The sequence below is a fragment of the Corythoichthys intestinalis genome, chromosome 9 (genome assembly GCF_030265065.1).
Source record: "Corythoichthys intestinalis isolate RoL2023-P3 chromosome 9, ASM3026506v1, whole genome shotgun sequence".
Taxonomy (NCBI): Eukaryota; Metazoa; Chordata; class Actinopteri; order Syngnathiformes; family Syngnathidae; genus Corythoichthys; species Corythoichthys intestinalis.
The window spans coordinates 5,672,239-5,691,472 of NC_080403.1; the positions used below are offsets into that span (position 1 = coordinate 5,672,239).

At 40.1% G+C, this 19,234-nt stretch overlaps 1 protein-coding gene across 1 annotated transcript in view; it reads right to left on the reverse strand.

The window, feature by feature from the left end:
* LOC130921374 (guanine nucleotide-binding protein G(i) subunit alpha-2) overlaps positions 1–19,234 on the reverse strand; it is a 157,094-nt gene that overhangs the window by 22,489 nt on the left and 115,371 nt on the right. The window contains exons 4-5 of the mRNA XM_057845197.1: positions 16,308–16,468; positions 942–1,070 (exon numbers count right to left, since the gene is read on the reverse strand). Of these exons, the coding sequence (XP_057701180.1) occupies positions 942–1,070; positions 16,308–16,468 (290 nt within the window). The remainder of the gene's footprint in view (positions 1–941; positions 1,071–16,307; positions 16,469–19,234) is intronic.

Consider the following 19,234-nt stretch of genomic DNA (forward strand, 5'->3'; position numbering starts at 1 on the left):
TGCTCATGAGCGTTTCTCTCGGGTTCAAATTGAAAGGGTTGAACAGATGACATGTTCGCTAGAGTCATACTCTGGAAGCCAGGCAGCGTAACCATGTGGCATCACAGCCCTGTGACGTCAACAACAATTGCGACCTACTAGTTAAAACTAATTTTACAAATTGTATAAATACGAAAACATCAAGAGGGGTTTCAATATGAAATTATTTTAACTCATAATAACGTTTATATTTTAAGAACTACAAGTCTTCTGTGAACGCCTTTAATAAAAGTAGTTCTTGTAGAAGGGAATAACTTTACTTCTTTTCATAATTCAATGACATTACCGTCATCGGGATTGAAAAGAATTTCTGTGATTAAATATTGTGTTAACCATTTAGGAAATTTGTCAAATGTTATGCTCACTTACTGTAATGTAGTATAAATCTTCTGGGTACCTGCAATGGTTTGTATAAAAAGGGCAACTATGCTGCAATTTAGGGCCAAATTGCTCTCATCCATATGCACTTACACACTGTTATGCACAGGCCCATTTGTCATATGTTTGAATACATAAACCTCCGGTGTCCATATATCCTCTGTAAGCAGCGATGTCAGTCCATTAGCATCCCACACAAGTGCTAGGCTGCATCCAGCCATATTTTATGTGTTGCAAAACATTTTTATAGACAGACAAATGGAGTGTGTGGGTGAGGAACTAATTTATTTACTCTGTGTAATCATAATAATTAAGCTTTTAATTGCTCTAATAATTTGTCTGAGTTGCCCATTTCAAGGTTGTATTCATGTTGAAATGATCACTTTCCGCTCAATGAGACTAATGGCCTTAGTGATTGCTTTGTTTAGAGCAGGTGAGCATGGATGTTATGTGTTTTTAGTGCGAGTGGGCGGGAGTGTATGTCTGTTTTTACAGCAGGAAGATCAGCAACGGTTCAGCCTTACTTGAAGTGCAGCTCTTTAAACGTGAAGTGAGTTTCCACGATGCCAGTGGTCTTGACACGAGTTCGCAGCACATCTTGCTGGGTGGGGATGTAATCTGCTTTTGCTATCCTTTCCAGATCGTTCAGGTAACTACAAAGAAAGCGAGGAGAGACATAATCAAGACTTCAACACACACACAAGTTAAGAAGTCAATTGTCACAGAAGAAGTTGATCACATAACCCCCCCCCCCCAAAAAAAACAAAACAAAAAACAAAAACAAAACAACAAAAAAAACAATTTATTTATCAGTTATTTGTTAGTTTTAGGGCTCCGGACTGGCTAAGCTAGCGCGAGTCAACGGTGGTTGAAATCAACTCCATCGACTTGATTAAATTTGATGATAATTAAAGCCTTATGTGAAAAATTCTTATCTTATATAAGTTAAATTATTGGAAAGTCAATTACATGCGTTGACATTTTACTGTTGTCATTCTTATGTTGAGGCGGCAAAGGGAGAAAAATTAGTAAAAAGTAACTGATAAATTACTTTTAAAGTAAATTAGTTACTTTGATAATGAAGTTATCATTAAAGGAGCTGTATTACTATTTTGAGGCGTAATCAGCAATCAGTAATTAAATGACTTTTTCAAGTAATCTGTGACAAAACTGTAAATCATAAGAATAAAGTTGAGGAATTTTATTAGATGGGCCAAGCCAAGGCCCATCAACTACAGTCATCCCTACTAGTCAACGTCCGCAATGACGTAAATATGTCGACTAGCACAACATATCGTCGAACGTTGATGACTTAAAGACATCAATGCGTGTATACAGTCAGTTGAAAACACGTGTGCACAGCTGAAATAGCCGATACTGGCGTTAGGGTGGGGAAGAGGACAACGGCACAATGCAACAGCCCAAAAAGCGGAGAAGATGTCCAAAGTATGAATATAAATTAATGAATAAAGGAAAATGTATGAATGTATGTATACAGGTGTATACTGTATAAATGTATGAATGAATGAAGGGAAAAAAAATGAAAGTCTTCTGCAGCCTTTGTAAAGACGAGTTGGCGTACCACAACAGCACATCAGCCGTGAACGAGCAGCCAAAGTGTCGTCACCCAGGTGTACTGCTGGAAGACGACAGAAGGCAAAAGCTGGAGGATTCTAAATTCTATATCTATCAGTGTGCCTTATAATCTGATGCGCCTTATATGTCATGCCATGTCAGCTTCATCAAGTAGCTGCACAATGCAACCCCAATCACTACTACTAACACCACTACTAGTACTAGTACTGCGCCTTATAATGTGGTGTGCACTATATATGAAAACTTTTAATACAGGCCATTCATTGAAGGTGCACCCTATACTCTGAAGCATCTTATCATGCAGAAAATACGGTATTTGAGCAATGGCACCTTGTTATTTTTCCCCAGATAAAATCAGTCTCATTTCCTTATTACGATGTATGTGTTATACTACCTGGAACACTGCAGTTTCAACATTTCTGTTGCTAGGTTCAAATGAATTCCCCGTCAAATTAATAAGGACATTTTAAAAAATACTTCTTGACAGAACTTTTTTTTTCTTCTCTAGAAGGGAAGGCATGGGCAATACTTGTTAAACCGGGACAAAAACAGTTTAAAACAAGAGAGCAAGAAACGAGATGATGGATGAGGCAAGACTAAGTATCATAAATTCTCAAAGGACATGCCATCTGCTCATCTAAAAAGCAAATGTTCAGTCAGCACACCATAAAAGCTTCCCAAAGCTGCAATTTTTCTCAGTTCACAGAAAAGGAGAGTGTTGTTTTAGAAGGTCAGCAACTCTTAATGAAGGAAACTCTCTTTGTGAAACACATGATTATGGTACTCAAGTTGGGACTGTGTGTGTGTGTGTGTGTGTGTGTGTGTTTGGTGAAATTCAAATCAAAGGATGTACGAAAGATTGACTTGTCTGAAAACATAATGCAGCTAAATCTCATGCATCATTGATTCAGGACTTAGCTACAGCTACTCAGCTATAGGTCATTTGTATTGCTGATACCTCCTGTGTTCACTACACAGCATTGCATTAAAAAGTATTGTTTGCCAGAAAACATGGCTTTATGCTATAGGCCTAAGCTGGATTTGATGTGTGAATATTACAGCTGTTCACACAGGATAAGTAGTATAGAAAATGGATGAATGGCTATTACATCTCCTGCAGTGGCTGGAAGAGGAGGGGCTGGTCATGTGACTGGCTTGTTGCTGTGCCTTCCATGCAGTAAATGTGTCTATGTATTTCTTTTTTTCAACAAGGCAGCGTTTGTTTTACAGTGTTTGCCATGTTGTAATTGTCAAGCAATCATTCATAAAAATCCACTTGTTACTTTCTACATCAAAGCAAGCACTCTTCTGATATCTTATGGTTTGATCTTCATCTAGATTTTATCAGGCAGATCTGCCCTCTGGTAAAGCAAGCACCCAATTGATTTTGAATACCCGACATGATGACAGAGGGCCATAAATGCTGAAACGATAATCGACTAAGATAATTCGAATGGCATAAAAAAGAAAGGAAAACATTCTCTTTCTCTAAGCTTCACAAAGATCAGTATTCCACACGGACTGAACATAGTGAGCATGGGGTGCTGCTGACATCAACCCAGAATATTGTGAAAATACTGTAAGCCAAATATTTTACTCTAAGGTGGGCTTTCCTACAGTTTCTGTAGGGTTGAAGTCACTAATGTTATCAAAAAGCTCCTTGGAAGCAGGGCCTTAGGGGTTGATGAGGGGGCATGGGAGTTCGCCCAACCAGTATATAAGCTTTGTTTTTAAGAAGTGTTCAATTGTGTGCTGTGAGAAATGTAGGGTACCAGGCACCCTGATATGAATCCCAGTACGACAAGTGTTTGGTCCGCATTGCCAGCAGTAAATCGGATTAGTTTCCAGTGAGGGGTGGACTCCATCAAGGCTGCCCTTTGTTACCAATTGAGTTTATAACCTTTATGGACAGAATATCTAGGCGCAGCCGAGGTATTGAGGAGGTCTGCTTTGGTGATCTCAGTATTGCCTTTATTCTTTCTGCAGATTATATTGTTCTGTTGGCTTCATTAAGCCACTACCTTCAACTTTCACTGGAGCAGTTTGCAGGGGGAAAGAGGAATGCCCTCACCAGGTCAGACATGAGGTCCTTCTTCAAGTTAAGCATCTTAGGGTCTTGTTCAAGAGGGAGGTAGGAATGGAGGAATTTGTCCTGTGTAGAAGCTTAGATACAGACAATGGTAAATCTGATTGTCTTGGGTTGGAACAGTTATAATATTCCATGTAGGAGTTTACTCTAGTCGCATTGTGGTTGTTTAAATTGTGTCGTTCAGTTATAGAAAGCAAGAAAGAAAGAGCGAGAGAGAGACAGAAAAAACAGAGGAAACCTGGAAACAGGAAACCTGCCTAAAACTTTTGCACAGTACTGTATATATATTTTTTTAATTATTAAATTTGAACTATGGAACTAGGAACTAGGAATGAACTATGCATTACCAGAGGGACTGTTTGACGTTGTCAATGATAATTTCATTTTGTTTATCTTTTCTAATAAATTATTAAATTTATTAGGATCATGGAAGCTTCCACTTGGGGAAAATATATACATACAGTATATCCTGTATATACATAATATAATAAAAATATACAGTACTGTGCAAAAGTTTTAGGCAGGTGTCCTGCCTAAAACTTTTGCACAGTACAGTATATGCTACCTAATGTAAGTGTTGCTATCTTGATATGACTACTCTTACCAAGGGGACACCATGTGAGGAGGGAATACCGAAGGATTCATAGGTGAGTGACAAGGTGAGTGACAAGTTATGTTAGTAATGTGCAGTAGCGAACCCAGTATTAAGATAAATCACCTGTGGGAATTGATGAGTCGAAATCCAACTTTTAGCTGTCCTGGCACCCAAAGTTTTATATACTCGCATATGTGTAGTGGCACATAGTCATGTGTGAACCCACTCTAACGTGTATGCTAGTCATGCAGAAAATAAAATTGCCACAAATGAGCTGTCGGACAGGCCTCCCACCACCCCACAATCTCATGGGGGTGTAGGTAGCACGCCACTCAGCCCGCACGCATAGCCAGTGGAGAACAACCCACACCCTAGGACCCAGGGTGTCCCCCAGCCTATCAGAGTGCCCCTAACAAGCCCTCAGCAACAGGATGAGGGCGCTGACTCCCAGCATATCAGAATGCCCCTAACAAGCCCTCAGCAACAGGATGAGGGCACTGACTCCCATTCCCCCCCCCCACATCAAAGCAACGCGAGCAGGATGCCAGCCACTGCTGGGGCCCGGGCAGGATATTGGGGTACAGGGGGCAAGGGTGAAAATGAGGGCAAGAAAGCAAGAGGAAGCCACCTGCCACCCCACCACAACAGCCATCCACCTGGAAGAGTCACGCCATAACAAAAGTGGGGCCCACGACAGCTAGTTCCCGGTTTGCGATTTACTAGACTTATGTGATTTCGACTTTACTACGCCGGCGTCTCGTCCGCCATTTTGTCTCCCGTTGTTTTTATTTTTTGTCATTTTTTTGTCACGTAATTGTGTAGAGTGTTTGTTTGAGCTCTGTATTTTTCTCAGTGAAACAGCTGTCAAGTTTCCCAGCAAATATTTGCTTCGCCAATAAGAGGAGCTGTTGTCTCGACTGTTAATTAAAAATTTAACTTAAACATTTAATTTAATATAACTAATTTTTCTGCGTTCGTTTTTTTCCCCTGTTGTCATTGCACAATCCTTGGGTCTACATTGGTGATAATAATTTGACTACAAGTTAAAATGGTGAAATTTCTAAGTTTAGTCCGATGCAGAAAGCAACGGTGTAGCATAAGCAGCTTGACCTCGTTTAAGTTGCTGAAATCTAGCTCTAAATAAGCTTCATAAATCACATCGACTTACCTGTCTGTTCACTAGCAGGCCAAAGTGTTCTACGGTGTGGATATGGTTTAAAAGTAAAACTACAGTAAACATCAGTGAAACAAGAACTCTTGTGTCTCGAATTGTGAACAAACTGGCATACTCAGTGTAGATTTTTCACCATCCACCAGCATTGATGGTAAGTGCAGTATCTTATTTTTTTATTTTATTAATATGGCGTATGATAATTGTTTTTGGATATTTATTTTGAGATTTTTGATCACATTCAGGGGTACTTAAAAGGTTAATTCCGACTTACACAGAACGGAAACGGAACTCGTTCGTATTATGCATGCCAGCTTCACGACTGGATGGAAGCAGGGTGAGAAGCTCGGTTATCGGGAGGGACTCTGTGTTGAGCCACTACTCCTCTGTGTTGAGAGGAGTCAGTTGAGGTGGCTCGGGCATCTGGTTTGGATGCCTCCTGGATGCCTCTCTTGAGAGGTGTTCCGGGCATGTACCACCTGCAGGAGGCCCCGGGACATGCTGGAGAGACTACTAGTGTGTCTCTTGGCTGGCCTGAGAACACCTTGGGATCCTACCGGAAGAGCTGGTTGAAGTGGTTGGGGAGATGGAAGTCTAGGCTTCTCAGCCAAAGCTACTGACCCGCGACCCGACCCCGGATTAAGTGGTAAATGATGGATGGATTGATGAATGGCTTCATGACTGGCAACCATTAATCTGACAGTGTGACCAGATTGTGAAGGGGATTTGTGTCCTTTTAAATAGTGGCGCCTGACCAGGGAACAATGGGACTACAACAGGGAACTGCTTCCCCACCATCTGACCAGTGGCCCCTTGAGTTTCTTCTTGAGAGAGTCTCGGCTCCCCCTTAGAGATAGAATGAGAACTTTGGTCTTCTGGGAAGGGCTCAGCGTACAGCCGCTGCTCCTTCGCATCAAGGGAATCCAGATGAAATGGCTCAAGCATCTGATAAAGATGCTCTCTGAACGACTCCCGGATGAGGTGTTCAGGGCTTGTCTCACTGAAAGGAGGCCTCAAGATGGAGCCAGGACACGCTCCCAGCTGGCCTAGAAATGTCTTCGGATCTCCCTGGGGGAGTGGGATGAAGTTGCTTGGGCGAATGAAGTCTGAGCTTCATTATTTAAGCAGTTCCACCTGTGACCTGATCTCAGGAAAAAAGTGGTGGAAGACGGCTGGGTGGAGGTCCAGCATTTCCAAATTTGCTCAGATAAAAGAACATGCATTTAAAATTAAAATCTCCATTTCGACAAATACAGTACTTCTGGTTTTGAATGACAAGAGTGTGGCATTCGGGGATCTCATCTTGCACACATGCCACTTCAACAAAACATTCTTCAAAAGGCTGCCAGTCAGTGAGCAATTGACGGTGCATCTGTGCTCACAACCCACCTCACTTACACCATCATTACATCATTGCCAACATCCTCATGGCCAGCTGGGCGCTTCTCTATCCTTGTCAGTCTTTGTTTCAATCATATGTAGTTGTATTATTAGTAAGTGGTGGATGAAAACAAATTTAAATTAATGACAGGAAAATATCTAAGAAACTTACTTTGTGTCAGTCAAGAGTCTGTGGTTTTCACCTACTTCATATTAATATGTAATTGTCTTTGATTTATGTTAAAACTGACAGTAATTTTCAGATACCAATGGCAATTGTGACAGCCCTGGCCGTTTAATTGTTTTTTCTTTGAGACTCTTTCAGTCAGCTGATCGTCGCCTCTGCCAGCTGGCTGCTTCCCATCCCACTGTGACGTAAGCTGATCGACGCCGGACGGGTCGACGATGACGTCGCCACCGTTGATTGGCCACGAAGAAAGGGCGCCTGGCTTGAAAAGTCAGACGCTGTTAGCTGACAGCTGAGGTAGCATTTGACAGTATTCGTGCCGCGGTCCTCCTTGCCAGCTGTTTGATCGCCTTTCACTCTCGTGCGCTTTGATCGCTATTTTGATACTCTCCTGCTTTTTCGGTGAGGTCTTTTGTGTTTTGCCATTATTGGATCGTTTTTGTTCACCTCTGTAAATAAGAGCACTGAAGCAGTAGGGGTAAGCTGCCATTTCTGTTTAACCCGTTTTCTCCTGTTTTGTTTAGTGTAAGAAGCTAAGGTAGTGGTTGTCTTTTTGTTCTTTCCTTTTTACGATCAAGATTTAGTTAGCGGGTGGGGTTGAAGTGTAGATTCCTTTTGTTTGTTGTTTTGGCCTGGGCTTACCCTGAAGACACGCTTCATCCACATTTTGTATATATTGTTCATTGCGAGTTTGACTATGTAAATAAATTTGTGCCACTTGTGAACTTGTGTGGATCGTTTTATGTTACGCCTTTCGCGAGCCGTACGTGGGACGTAACAGCAATATATAGGCTTGTTTTTTTCTTTTTTGAAGAACTGTTCACTATACAGTATATCCCAAACAACAGCCTGTCATGACGTGAGTTCACTGTCAATAGCTGGCATTTGCTTCTTAAGATTTTGTTCACCAGTCACTGAAAAAAATAAAGAAAGAAAGCAACAGCTCGTATCCCAGTAAACTCACTTCAAATTATGGGCCCTATTTTCATTCACACTGCTCTCGTGCACTCCAGCATGAAAGTGGTACAGAGAGCATTGTGTATATACTAGTATATACTTTTTCAAATTGCCAGACATCTAAGGTAAACTGCAGACAAGCCTGGTGGAAGTGACAATTTTCTGGTGAAATTGTACACTTCTTTAACAATCCAAAAGAGGTAATCAAAGTTCCAGCGCAAAGTAGACCAATGTTCTGGATCAAATCTGAGGGGTCTGCAGATTGAGGCAAAGCCAGACAATATACTCAGCTCTGCTGATAAATGTGTTGGACATAGATGTGTCAATTTTATTCATAAATATGTGAACAGTGTGCACTGAACCTTTTAAATTATTGCAGGATGCAATTCATTCAACACATTATTGTTATTATCATCTTGACATTTCTAAAATCACGAGCTAGCTGAGAGGACGCGAATTGCGTATGGAGCTGCACGTCCACAAAATTACCAAAGCCTAGGTTAAAATGGCCTTTTACAGATGGTCTAGAATTAAAATACAGGCACAAACAAAAGGCCAATTAAATCCACTTGAGTTGACAAAAATGAATACTACAATACAACTCGATATTAATTAAAAGCATAACATGATTACACACCAAATTGGACTACATTATACATTAAGTTGTTTATTCAGTAATTATTAAATATCACAAATAACCTTATTCAATGGTAACCTTTTATGGTCGCAATTGAGCTAAGAATGTTAATGTCACAGTCCACCTTGAACTTGACCTAAGACTAAAACATAACGACTTGAAGGCTAGTTTTCCATGATATCTATAACATGAATGCTAATGATGACGTCTTGATGGTGCTGACGACGTGATTCGCGTGCATTGACACATTGATCTTGGACACTCCAACTGTACATCATAATACAGTGGTATGAAAATGTATCTGAACCTTTTGGAATTTCACACATTTCTGCATAAAATCACCATCAAATGTTATCTGATCTTTGTCAAAATCACACATATGAAAAAAGTGTCTGCTTTAACTAAAACCACCCAAACATTTACAGGTTTTCATATTTTGATGAGGATAGTATGCAAACAATGACAGAAGGGGAACAAATAAGTAAGTGAACCATCACATTTAATATTTTGTGCCCCCCCCCTTTGGCAGCAATAACTTCAACCAGACGCTTCTTGTAGCTGCAGATCAGTCTGGCACATCGATCAGGACTAATCTTGGCCCATTCTTCTCTACAAAACAACTGTAGTTCAGTCAGATTCCTGAGATTTCTGGGATGAATTGATGTCTTTAGGTCATGCCACAGCATCTCAATGGGGTCCAAGTCTGGACCTTGACTTGGCCACTCCAGAACGTGTATTTTGTTCTTCTGAAACCATTCTGAAGTTGATACTTCTGTATTTTGGATCATTGTGTTGTTGCAGCATCGATCCTCTTTTTAGTTTCAACTGTCTGACAGACGGCATTAGGTTTTCCTGCAAAACATCCTGATAAACTTTTGACTTCATTCTTTCATTAATGACTGCAAGTTGTCCAGGCCCTGAGGAAGCAAAACAGCCCCAAATCACGATGCTCCCTCCACCATGCTTCACGGTGAGGATGAGGTGTTGATGTTGGTGAGCTGTTCCATTTTTCCTTCCAGGGTCCCCCCAGGATTGATAAATCTAAATTCAAGACTTTTAAAACCTTTTTTAATGCCATTTCAACTGAAAATTAATACTTTTCTCGCACCCATTATTTAGATCATATTGAATCATATTAAATAAATAAAGCACTGAACATCAAATTTAACCTCAATTACTAAGTGTGTTTGACAAAAGAATGCACATATATTGGAGCTACAATTAAAACACATTTAAAGTAACATTATAAAGTCTGTCAGAATTTTTTTAAACACACACACGCACACAATAATTATGGACAAAAAGAGGAGGAGGACAGGACTCAGACCAGCCATCTTCTGTAACAGGCTAGCCGCTAGTGCACCTGCCAAGACCCCAGTGAACATGGCTAACTCTCGAGTTAAAACGGCGAAATTCACATTCATTCGAAAGGCAAACTGAAATGTTTAAGTAGGTCCACTGCCTTCGCATGACCCATAAACTGCAACCTAAAGTATCTGGATGTAACTTGAGCCCCTATCACATACTCCAAAACAACGGGAATATCGCGGGACTTAACCGTGCAGCAGTTGTGTGTGAAAACAATTTCCCGTGTCGATTGACATTGGAAGCAGTGTGCGTGAAAGCAGGCGTTAAATTCCCGGGTCACAGCAGATGGCTGATGACTTAAATATCATAGCGGTGGCAGATGTAACTTCCTCCCTCTTCACAGTAATAGGAAAAGCGGTAAACAAACATCGCAAGTATAAACATATAGCAAGCTGGAAACAGCTAAATTAAACTGAAAACATGACCAAAATTAAAATGTCAATTATTACGTCGGGCTGGGCCAGGGTTCTTTCTCGCTAACTTTTTGAAATAAGTATATATTAACGATGTATGAATGATAAACTAAGGAATACTTGTTATAAAATAAATAATTTGGATTAAAAAAAGAAGGCACTGTATGGTCATTGCAGAGCCAGAGTGTGCCTATACGCCCTTTTTAATCTTCCCCTCTGCGAGTCCACAAAAGTGCATCTGTTTATTTATATTTAACAAACTTTTCCAGTGTTATTTCGTTGTGTAAATACAATTATAATGATCATAAAAATATGTAGTCTATTTAAACATTAAGAAAATGTGCGTTTTTTTTCTGCCAACTGAGAATTCGTTATAAAAGACAGGCTTTTATGCAGACATCGTCACAGATGTTATCACACAAAACACGGGTAGGGCTTTAATACCCGCGGACCAGTTCGGGTCGGGCTGGACTTTTTAGGCCCGATTTTACCTCTATCTTAAAGTCTTGATGAGCTTAAATTGGCTGCAGTTACGAAGTCAGGAATGCTCCCTCCGGGAAAAAAAACACAATTTGAGCAACATTATGTTTAACAAACCTTTCCAGCGTTATTTCATTGTTTAAATGCATTTACTGTATAATGGTCATAAAAATATGTAAGCTATTTGAACATTAAGAAAATTTGCGTTTTTTTTTCTTTCTGCCAACTGAAAATTCGTTACAAAAGACAGTTACGACATCGGGAATGCTCCCTCTGGAACAAAACGCAATATGATCAACATTGTGACAGCGATGCCGACCAAAAATGACGTAATATCCGAAACAAATCACCAATGGACTCATTTGAAGTATGTGAATGGTGGTCTGTTTTGGTGTTCAGAATCCACAATACTTCTGCCTGCAGGGTTTTCGTTCCACCAACAAACGGACGCATTCCCGATGCAGAGGTGGATGGATTCTCCGTTTTGCCGGTTGTGGTGGTTTGGCACGCACGAGTTGCATTTCGATTTGTAGTGCAGTGCATCGTGTAAATTCTATGTGTCATCTTCGTTATGGATTTAAAAAAAAAAAAAACAAACTTTGTCACAGATATAATTTAGGTTGCACTGAGCTGTTCTTGAAAATGAAGACCACGGTGAAAAAATTCCAGACTTACAAAAGCTAATTTAATACTTTTAGTACCTTTAATAATGGAAAACTAAATTCAATGCTTTTTTAATACCTTTAATAACCCGCGGGTACCCTGTCCTTCACACATGAAGTTGTGTGTTACTCCCAAACAATTCAACTTTGGTTTCATCAGTCCACAAAATATTTTGCCAAAACCTCTGAGGAGTGTCCAAGTGCCTTTTTGCAAACATTAAACGAGCAACAATGTGTTTTTTTAGACAGCAGTGGCTTCCTCCGTGGAGTCCTCCCATGAACAGCATTCTTGGCCATAGTTTAACATATGACTGTAACTGTCAAGATAATTCCACATTGCTTTTGAACCCTCTCAGCTGCTAGGTGTCCCCAAAAAATAAAAATATATAGTATTAATTTGATTTATTTATTTACATATTTATTTGACTGGAGGTTTAAATTCAACCATAGTTAATCCAAAGAAAACTGAAAGGCTGTTGTAGTGTGCTCACTATGAGTGTGTTAATGATTAGTTGACTCATATAATGTGACAATAATTATACTGAAATTTATTAACATATCTGACAAAACACTGTTTTTTCATCTGTGTGCTTTTGTCAAAGATCAGATGACATTTGTTGTTGATTTTATGTAGAGATGTGAGAAATTCCAAAAGGTTCGGGTATTTTTACATATCACTGTAATCAACACCACACCTTCTAGCTAAAAATGTTTATTTTATTTTTTTTTAAATAACAATTTCAGACTTCTTAAGGCCGAGTTATACTTCCGCGTCAGACCTGCGCCGTCATGGAAGACCCGAGTTACGACCCTGCGCCGTAGCCTGACGCGCGCCTCTCGAATTTTCTAACCTTCGCGTCGCATAGACGCGTATGACGTGGCAGAAACGGACTGTGATTGGTCCGCTCAGACTGTTGTTTCCGGTTTAGCGCGAAATCACCGACATTGTAGAATAGAATCAAACATTATTTTCTACACGCAAAAATGAACCAAGCCGACGGGAGTATCATCGAAGAGCAAGTCTCGTAAAGACATTATTGTGATTGCCAAATGGGCCAAAAGGTCAGCGATTGGGAAAAAAAAAAAAATGGAAGAACTACCGAGACGTGTGTGTTCGGAATCGAGTGGCCACACGAAGCGGTGACCCAGTCGGCCAAAAACTGCTAACTTTTTATCACTTTATGTCGTATTTTTGGTTGGTGCACTTCATCATTTCATTTGTATATATGTTTGCTGTGAGTCTGTGACTTATTTACGTGTCACACTTCAAGTATATGAAGAATAAAGCACAGATTTGGTGTCAAAAGAGTTGTTTTGATCTTTAATTTTCAATAACAGACAGTTCACACACGATACATCATCACTGATTGAGAGTGCCTCGGTGCTTTTTATGATAACGTTAAAATCAAGGCTCCCAACGCAGTTTGGGAAGTTCCATAGACGCCAGAAATGGCGTCTATGGCGTCTGCTATGGCTTCCCACTGGCTGGTTGTAGGACACGGCAAACAAATCGGGGGGCTGGAGGGCTTTGCAGACCTTGAACGCAGTGCTCGACGCCAGTTTGAAGCTAGCCGCCACAGCTAACTCTCTGTGCGGCATCAAGTCGACCAGACCGCCTCGAAACCATCTTCTGCGTCGCCTGCCCCTCAACATTTGTATGTTCAATATTTATTCAGTGTTGATGAGCAGAATATTTACTTTCAAGAGTTCCATCTTGCATTTTTTATTTTTTCTCCGACTAGCGGAAGTCAACAAGCATGCCCCAAAACCATACAAACATAACGCCACACCCCTCTAGTGGCATGGCGGTGAATTACAGAGCAACACGTTCCCTCACCGCAGAACTATCGAATGTCGAATGACGCCGTAGTCGCTGCGCCGTCACCGCAACGCTGGAGTATAACTCAGGCTTTAGTCCCTTTCTTCCATCAGTTAGTGGTCAGTGAGTGTAGAGTTAAACTGGCTGTGGTGGTGTTTCAGCAGCCTTTGTGTTGGCAAAACAAGCACTCATAAGGAAGTTAGGAGGAGCAATGAATGTAGTAGACCAAACAATATTTTTTTTCCACATCGAGCTTCAGTAAAATATTAATTGAATCAAACTTCACATTATATCGGCCGGCACTTGTTGCATTAGCAGTATAATTTGATTCCATTACAAGATGCAGTAGACATTAAGGGCTTAATGGTACATGTATTTGTATTGAACTGTTTTGGTACGTGGTGCTCGGTTCGGAACGGAGGCGTACCGAACGAGTTTCTGACGTGATGTAACCCTTACTTTTCGAGGCTGTGAGTCGATCGGGTTACAGTTTCTTTGTGTAGATTATATTTACTCTGTCTTCTCTTCTATAATGAGGACCAACACGGTAGGACAGTATAACCCAGAAATGTCAACGGCCTGACAACGTGGCCGCCGTGAGAACGCAGTGAAACGCGGGCGTTAAAGTCAATCAGCCAATGCACACCAGTCGCAGTGCGTCCGCGTGTTAGACGCGTCCCAGAAGCAGCTCAACACGACGCACGCGAAAAGAACAGCAGAGTTTATTATTTGACGCGAGAAGCGACCCTCCTGCGTCAATACTACTACCGGTAGCTAGGATCGGGCAGACCGGAAGTCACTCGTGTAAAAATACGGTGGATCCGGTCGATTTTCAAACTAATATGCAATCGTAACCCACTTTTTGAGTCCATCAGATCTCTTGAGTGGTAGATCGGGGCACAGTTGACTTGTCTTTTTGATTTACTGCTGTCTTTTCTACTATAATAATAACCAAAACGGCCCCGTGTTCAATACAAAACCCTCCTACCACAACAAAACAAGAAGGAACTAATATTCACATAGGAACTAAAGTTATACAACATACAATATAGAATATAAATGAATACTACATCACATTTGTAGAATATAAACACATAATAAAATAAATAATATCCCATTTAAATAAAATAAATTGGAATGAGCTAAAAAAAAAAACACCTGAAATTAAATAATAATACTCAAATCTTGCTTACACAATTAAATTTACAAATTTCTGTGTGGCGCTTCAACTTGAGAAAAACCACCAATAAAGCTTTTGAAAACCGTTCATGAGAAAAAAAAATGATTACCGGTAATTGAGGCATTTCATTTTTAAAACATGTTAAAATCTTTGTCATTGGGATTGCTTTTCTCTTTAGCACAGGACTTCTTTTTTCTTCTTCCTTTCAGAAAGAAAGCTGATCAATACGCGGGGTCTGAACGGCAAATTGTTGTTGGATTATCTTTAAATACCCGCTACTTTTTGAGCAGAATTCTAGCTTTGTATAGGCTAATCTTCCTATTGTTGAAAGCACAAAGGTGTGTAATAAACAACTAGCACATTTACATTTTGCATTTTGTTTTCTTATAGTACCGAAAATGAACCGAACCGTGACCTCAAAACTGAGGTATGTACCGAACCGAGATTTTTGTGTACTGTTACACCCCTAGTAGACATGGAACAGGGAGAGCTGATGGGAAAACAGGTAAAGCACATGCCAAAGAAAAAAAAAATTATTACTACAAACTACTACAACTAACGATTAGTACATTTCCACCATTAAATTGCTTGTTTGTATGGTGTATTTCATGGTATTCGTGGAATAGTAACAATTCTGATTTTTGTTGTTCAAGTCTGTTCATCAGCAAAAGATGGTTTGAATTGGTGGTAAAAATTGACACTCAACAGAATAAAACACTTGGGTTTCAATGTGTGGTTGTAAACTGTGAACCAGTCTTACTCTTTGTAAGATTGCATGGACCAAAACATAATACAGTAATGGAAAAAAGTATTCTGGGATTCGTCATCAAGAGACTTGCTGTCATAGTTTACTTAGTTTTGTTTTTTAAAGCCATCTGGCAAGAAGATTGTGCTCATCTGCTTGGAATATTAAAGATCCAAACCACAGGGAAGGCTAAATTATCAGGTAACAGATGATATCTCGCCAGTCTCTATTGCTCTCCAGGGCGGTCAAACTAGGTTTCACAGTGCAGACAGATCATATGAAAGAGGCGCAAAGAGATACATCACAAAACTGGCAGAAATATTAGCAGCCACATGTGATTCAAATAATTCAGTTAATAGGCACAATGGTGCAAACAAACATCAATATCCTACTTCTTTGAATATTGTGGGAAATGAGAGAGGGGCACATTTAAAATGTCATCTTCCTTCTCACCAAGTTGCATTTACATTTATAGTGGTGATGTCTTTTGTGCATTGGAGCAGATTTGATGTCAACTGGAGCAAAAGTGGGATGGTATTGGTCGGGCAGCTTAAAAAGAATTATTTTTCTGTCTAGAAACATGCCCGCAAAGCATAGATAGTCTCACTCACTATGCCGCTGAGTCGTTGAGCTGGTATTCCCGTGAGCGTGTGAAGCAGCTCTGTATGCCACTGTCAGCCCACAGTCGTCGGATAACGTTGGCAAGGTCATCAGGTAGCATGCCCTGCTCCTCGGCGGCGGCAGACAAGGCAAACAGCTGCTGAGCGTCGTCCTGCAGGGCAGCACAAAGACACAACCTGAAGGGAGTATTCCAAATTTAGAATGGACACACTCAAGGACTGTTCACATTGATTTGGAGAATACTGTACAAATTATGGAATTGATTTTTGAAAGAAAGAAAGAAATCGACAGTTACATCAATGCTTCCCAACTCTCAAAAGGTTAGAGATGTTTGAATTTGCCGTGAAATTTCCAGATGAACCAAAAATGCACGACAACTTTTGCAGGTGAACTTAATTTGACCTGCACTAGACCTTTGAATGCAAATGTCCAACTGTTAAATTGCTCAATACTTATTTGCACAATTCGCTGCTCTCTATCAAGGAGCTTGATCACAGCAGATGTTAGATCGATCAGAAGGACAAATACATTTGCTAGTTCAATTAGAATTACCGTTTCATGCTGCTCGCATTTTTGACATCATTAGTGACCAAGACGACAACTCTAACATGAGGCGGGTAAAGGTTGGAATTAGTGATGCACGATAATGCATTTTTTAACTAATACCGATAACCAATAATTTCCTCCTCCTTCCAGCCAATAACTGCTTCAAACTGATAATTCAATTAAATGATATACAAGAGCCCTCGTTTTTCGCTGTAACTGATATTATTGAGCATCTTTATCTGGAATGTTCCAATGTATATTATGAAAGAACAACCAAAACATTAAACAGTTGGCATTCATTTTTCTTGATCAAATTGAGTACAACCATAAAGGTAACAGGCAAATGTCTGTTCACCCTGAATTTTCACACGAAACAGAAAATCCTATATCTGTTACTAAGTGCACAGAGACTTTCTCAACACCCTGTGAGCCATGCAAAAAAAATCTAATTCAGTTCCTCAACCTTCATTTGAGCCAAGGCACAAAGAGTATTATACATTGCCAGGGATGGGAAAACTATTCCGCAGTGGGTGCGGGTTTTCGTTCCAACCCAGCATAAGGACACCTTTTCACTAGTGATGTAACTAGGTGCGCCGAGCCTTCAAAGTGTGTTTCGAGTAATTAAGGGACATTTCCGCATTGTGCGTACCGTACTTCATGTAGGGGATGGCGTGTCAGCCTCGCTGCCAGCTTTACCACATGATTCCTTCAGGAAGTGGTTTAGATTTTGGCGCGTAGTTTAACAGCTAGCTAAAGTATATAAACACCTTGGGCTACATCCAAAATGTGGGTGTTTGAAGGAGAGTTCCCATCAGGTGAGAGTTAGGATCATTTGGCGATAGTTTGGGGAGTTAGGGAGAGAAGATACGGTATATATCGTATATTGACTAATCCGAGCAAGACGAACGGAAGCACCCCGTCCGCCATTGCTGAGGTGTACCACCTGCAGCACACAGCCAACAGCAGCTAAGGTTACTGTTTACATTGATTGACGCTAGGCTGCCACAGGTGTGTTAACACTAGAAGTGGGAGTCTTTGGGCACCTAACGATTCTATTACGATTACGATTCAGAGGCAATGATTCGATTATAAATCGATTATTGATGACCCCACAAACCCCCCAAGTTATTAGCTGCTTTCAATGTTTCGTACATTAGTTACAAAAATTGTACAAAAAGTCTCTCAGGCTTAAATAAACGACAATTTCAGTATCAAGTTAACAGTTCAAAACAGTAAATAAAATATTCAAGTCCCCATTCTGTACCAGCAGTTTTAAACTACTTTTAATTAATTTAATGTTGTGAATCAACCGTTAAAGTTAGAATTGCTCCCATTATTCCATAATTTCCCTTCTGTCTACTTTAGACATGTGAAGGTTTTAAAACTGTTTTAAAGATAGTTTCAAGTTAAGATTTTGCCGATTTAGGAGTATTTTAGATTAAAAGTTAATTAAATTCGCTACAGAGCCTTCTAGAGAAGTTTCCTGCTTTAAGATGGCGGCTGTTTACCAACGCCGGCAAGTCTGTCATTTTGCATCTAGTTATCAATACATGTGCTGCTAATGCTATTGAGTTTGTCATTTTGTATCTAGTTCTGTATACATATGATATCTATTACCTACCGTAACATGATATGGACGTAGTTTGTAGCGGCTGTCGGCAGCAGTCAGGTATTATTGTTTTTTCATCCAGCGGCATGAGTTGAGCCAGAGCCGATAGTTGAGCATTGTCATTAGCCGGGTAATGACAAGTATGATGTTTACTCACAGGATGCAATGCGGTCCGTTCCTCATTTCGTCCCGAAAATCGTGCTGACTGTGTTTTAGTTCCGCTTTACTTGACATATTTCAATAATCGAAATTTGGATGTTTGTGAATCTTCTCGAATCTTGCATGGCCGAATCGCGAATAATCTAAGAATCGGAAATTTCGCACACCCCAGTAATGGCGGCCAACCACGAGAAGGCGACCTACACTAATCTCTAGAGCTGGGAATCTTTGGGCACCTAACGATTCGATTACGATTACGATTCAGAGGCTCCGATTCGATTATAAAACGATTATTGATGCACCCCCCTCCTTTTTTTTTCTTTTTTTTTTTTAAATGTTTTGTACATTAGTTCCAAAATTTTTCAAAAATACTCTCAGGCTAAACTACACTACTATTTCCGCATCAAGTTAACATATAGCAGTAAACAAATATACAAAAATAACATTAAATAAAAAAACTCCAGTCCCCATTCTGTATCAGCAGCTTTAAACTACATTCAATTAATTTAATGTTGTCAATCAACCGTTAAATTTGTCAAAATTGCTCCCGTTATTCCATAATTTCCCTTTTGTCTACTTTCGACATGTGAAAGTTTTAAAACT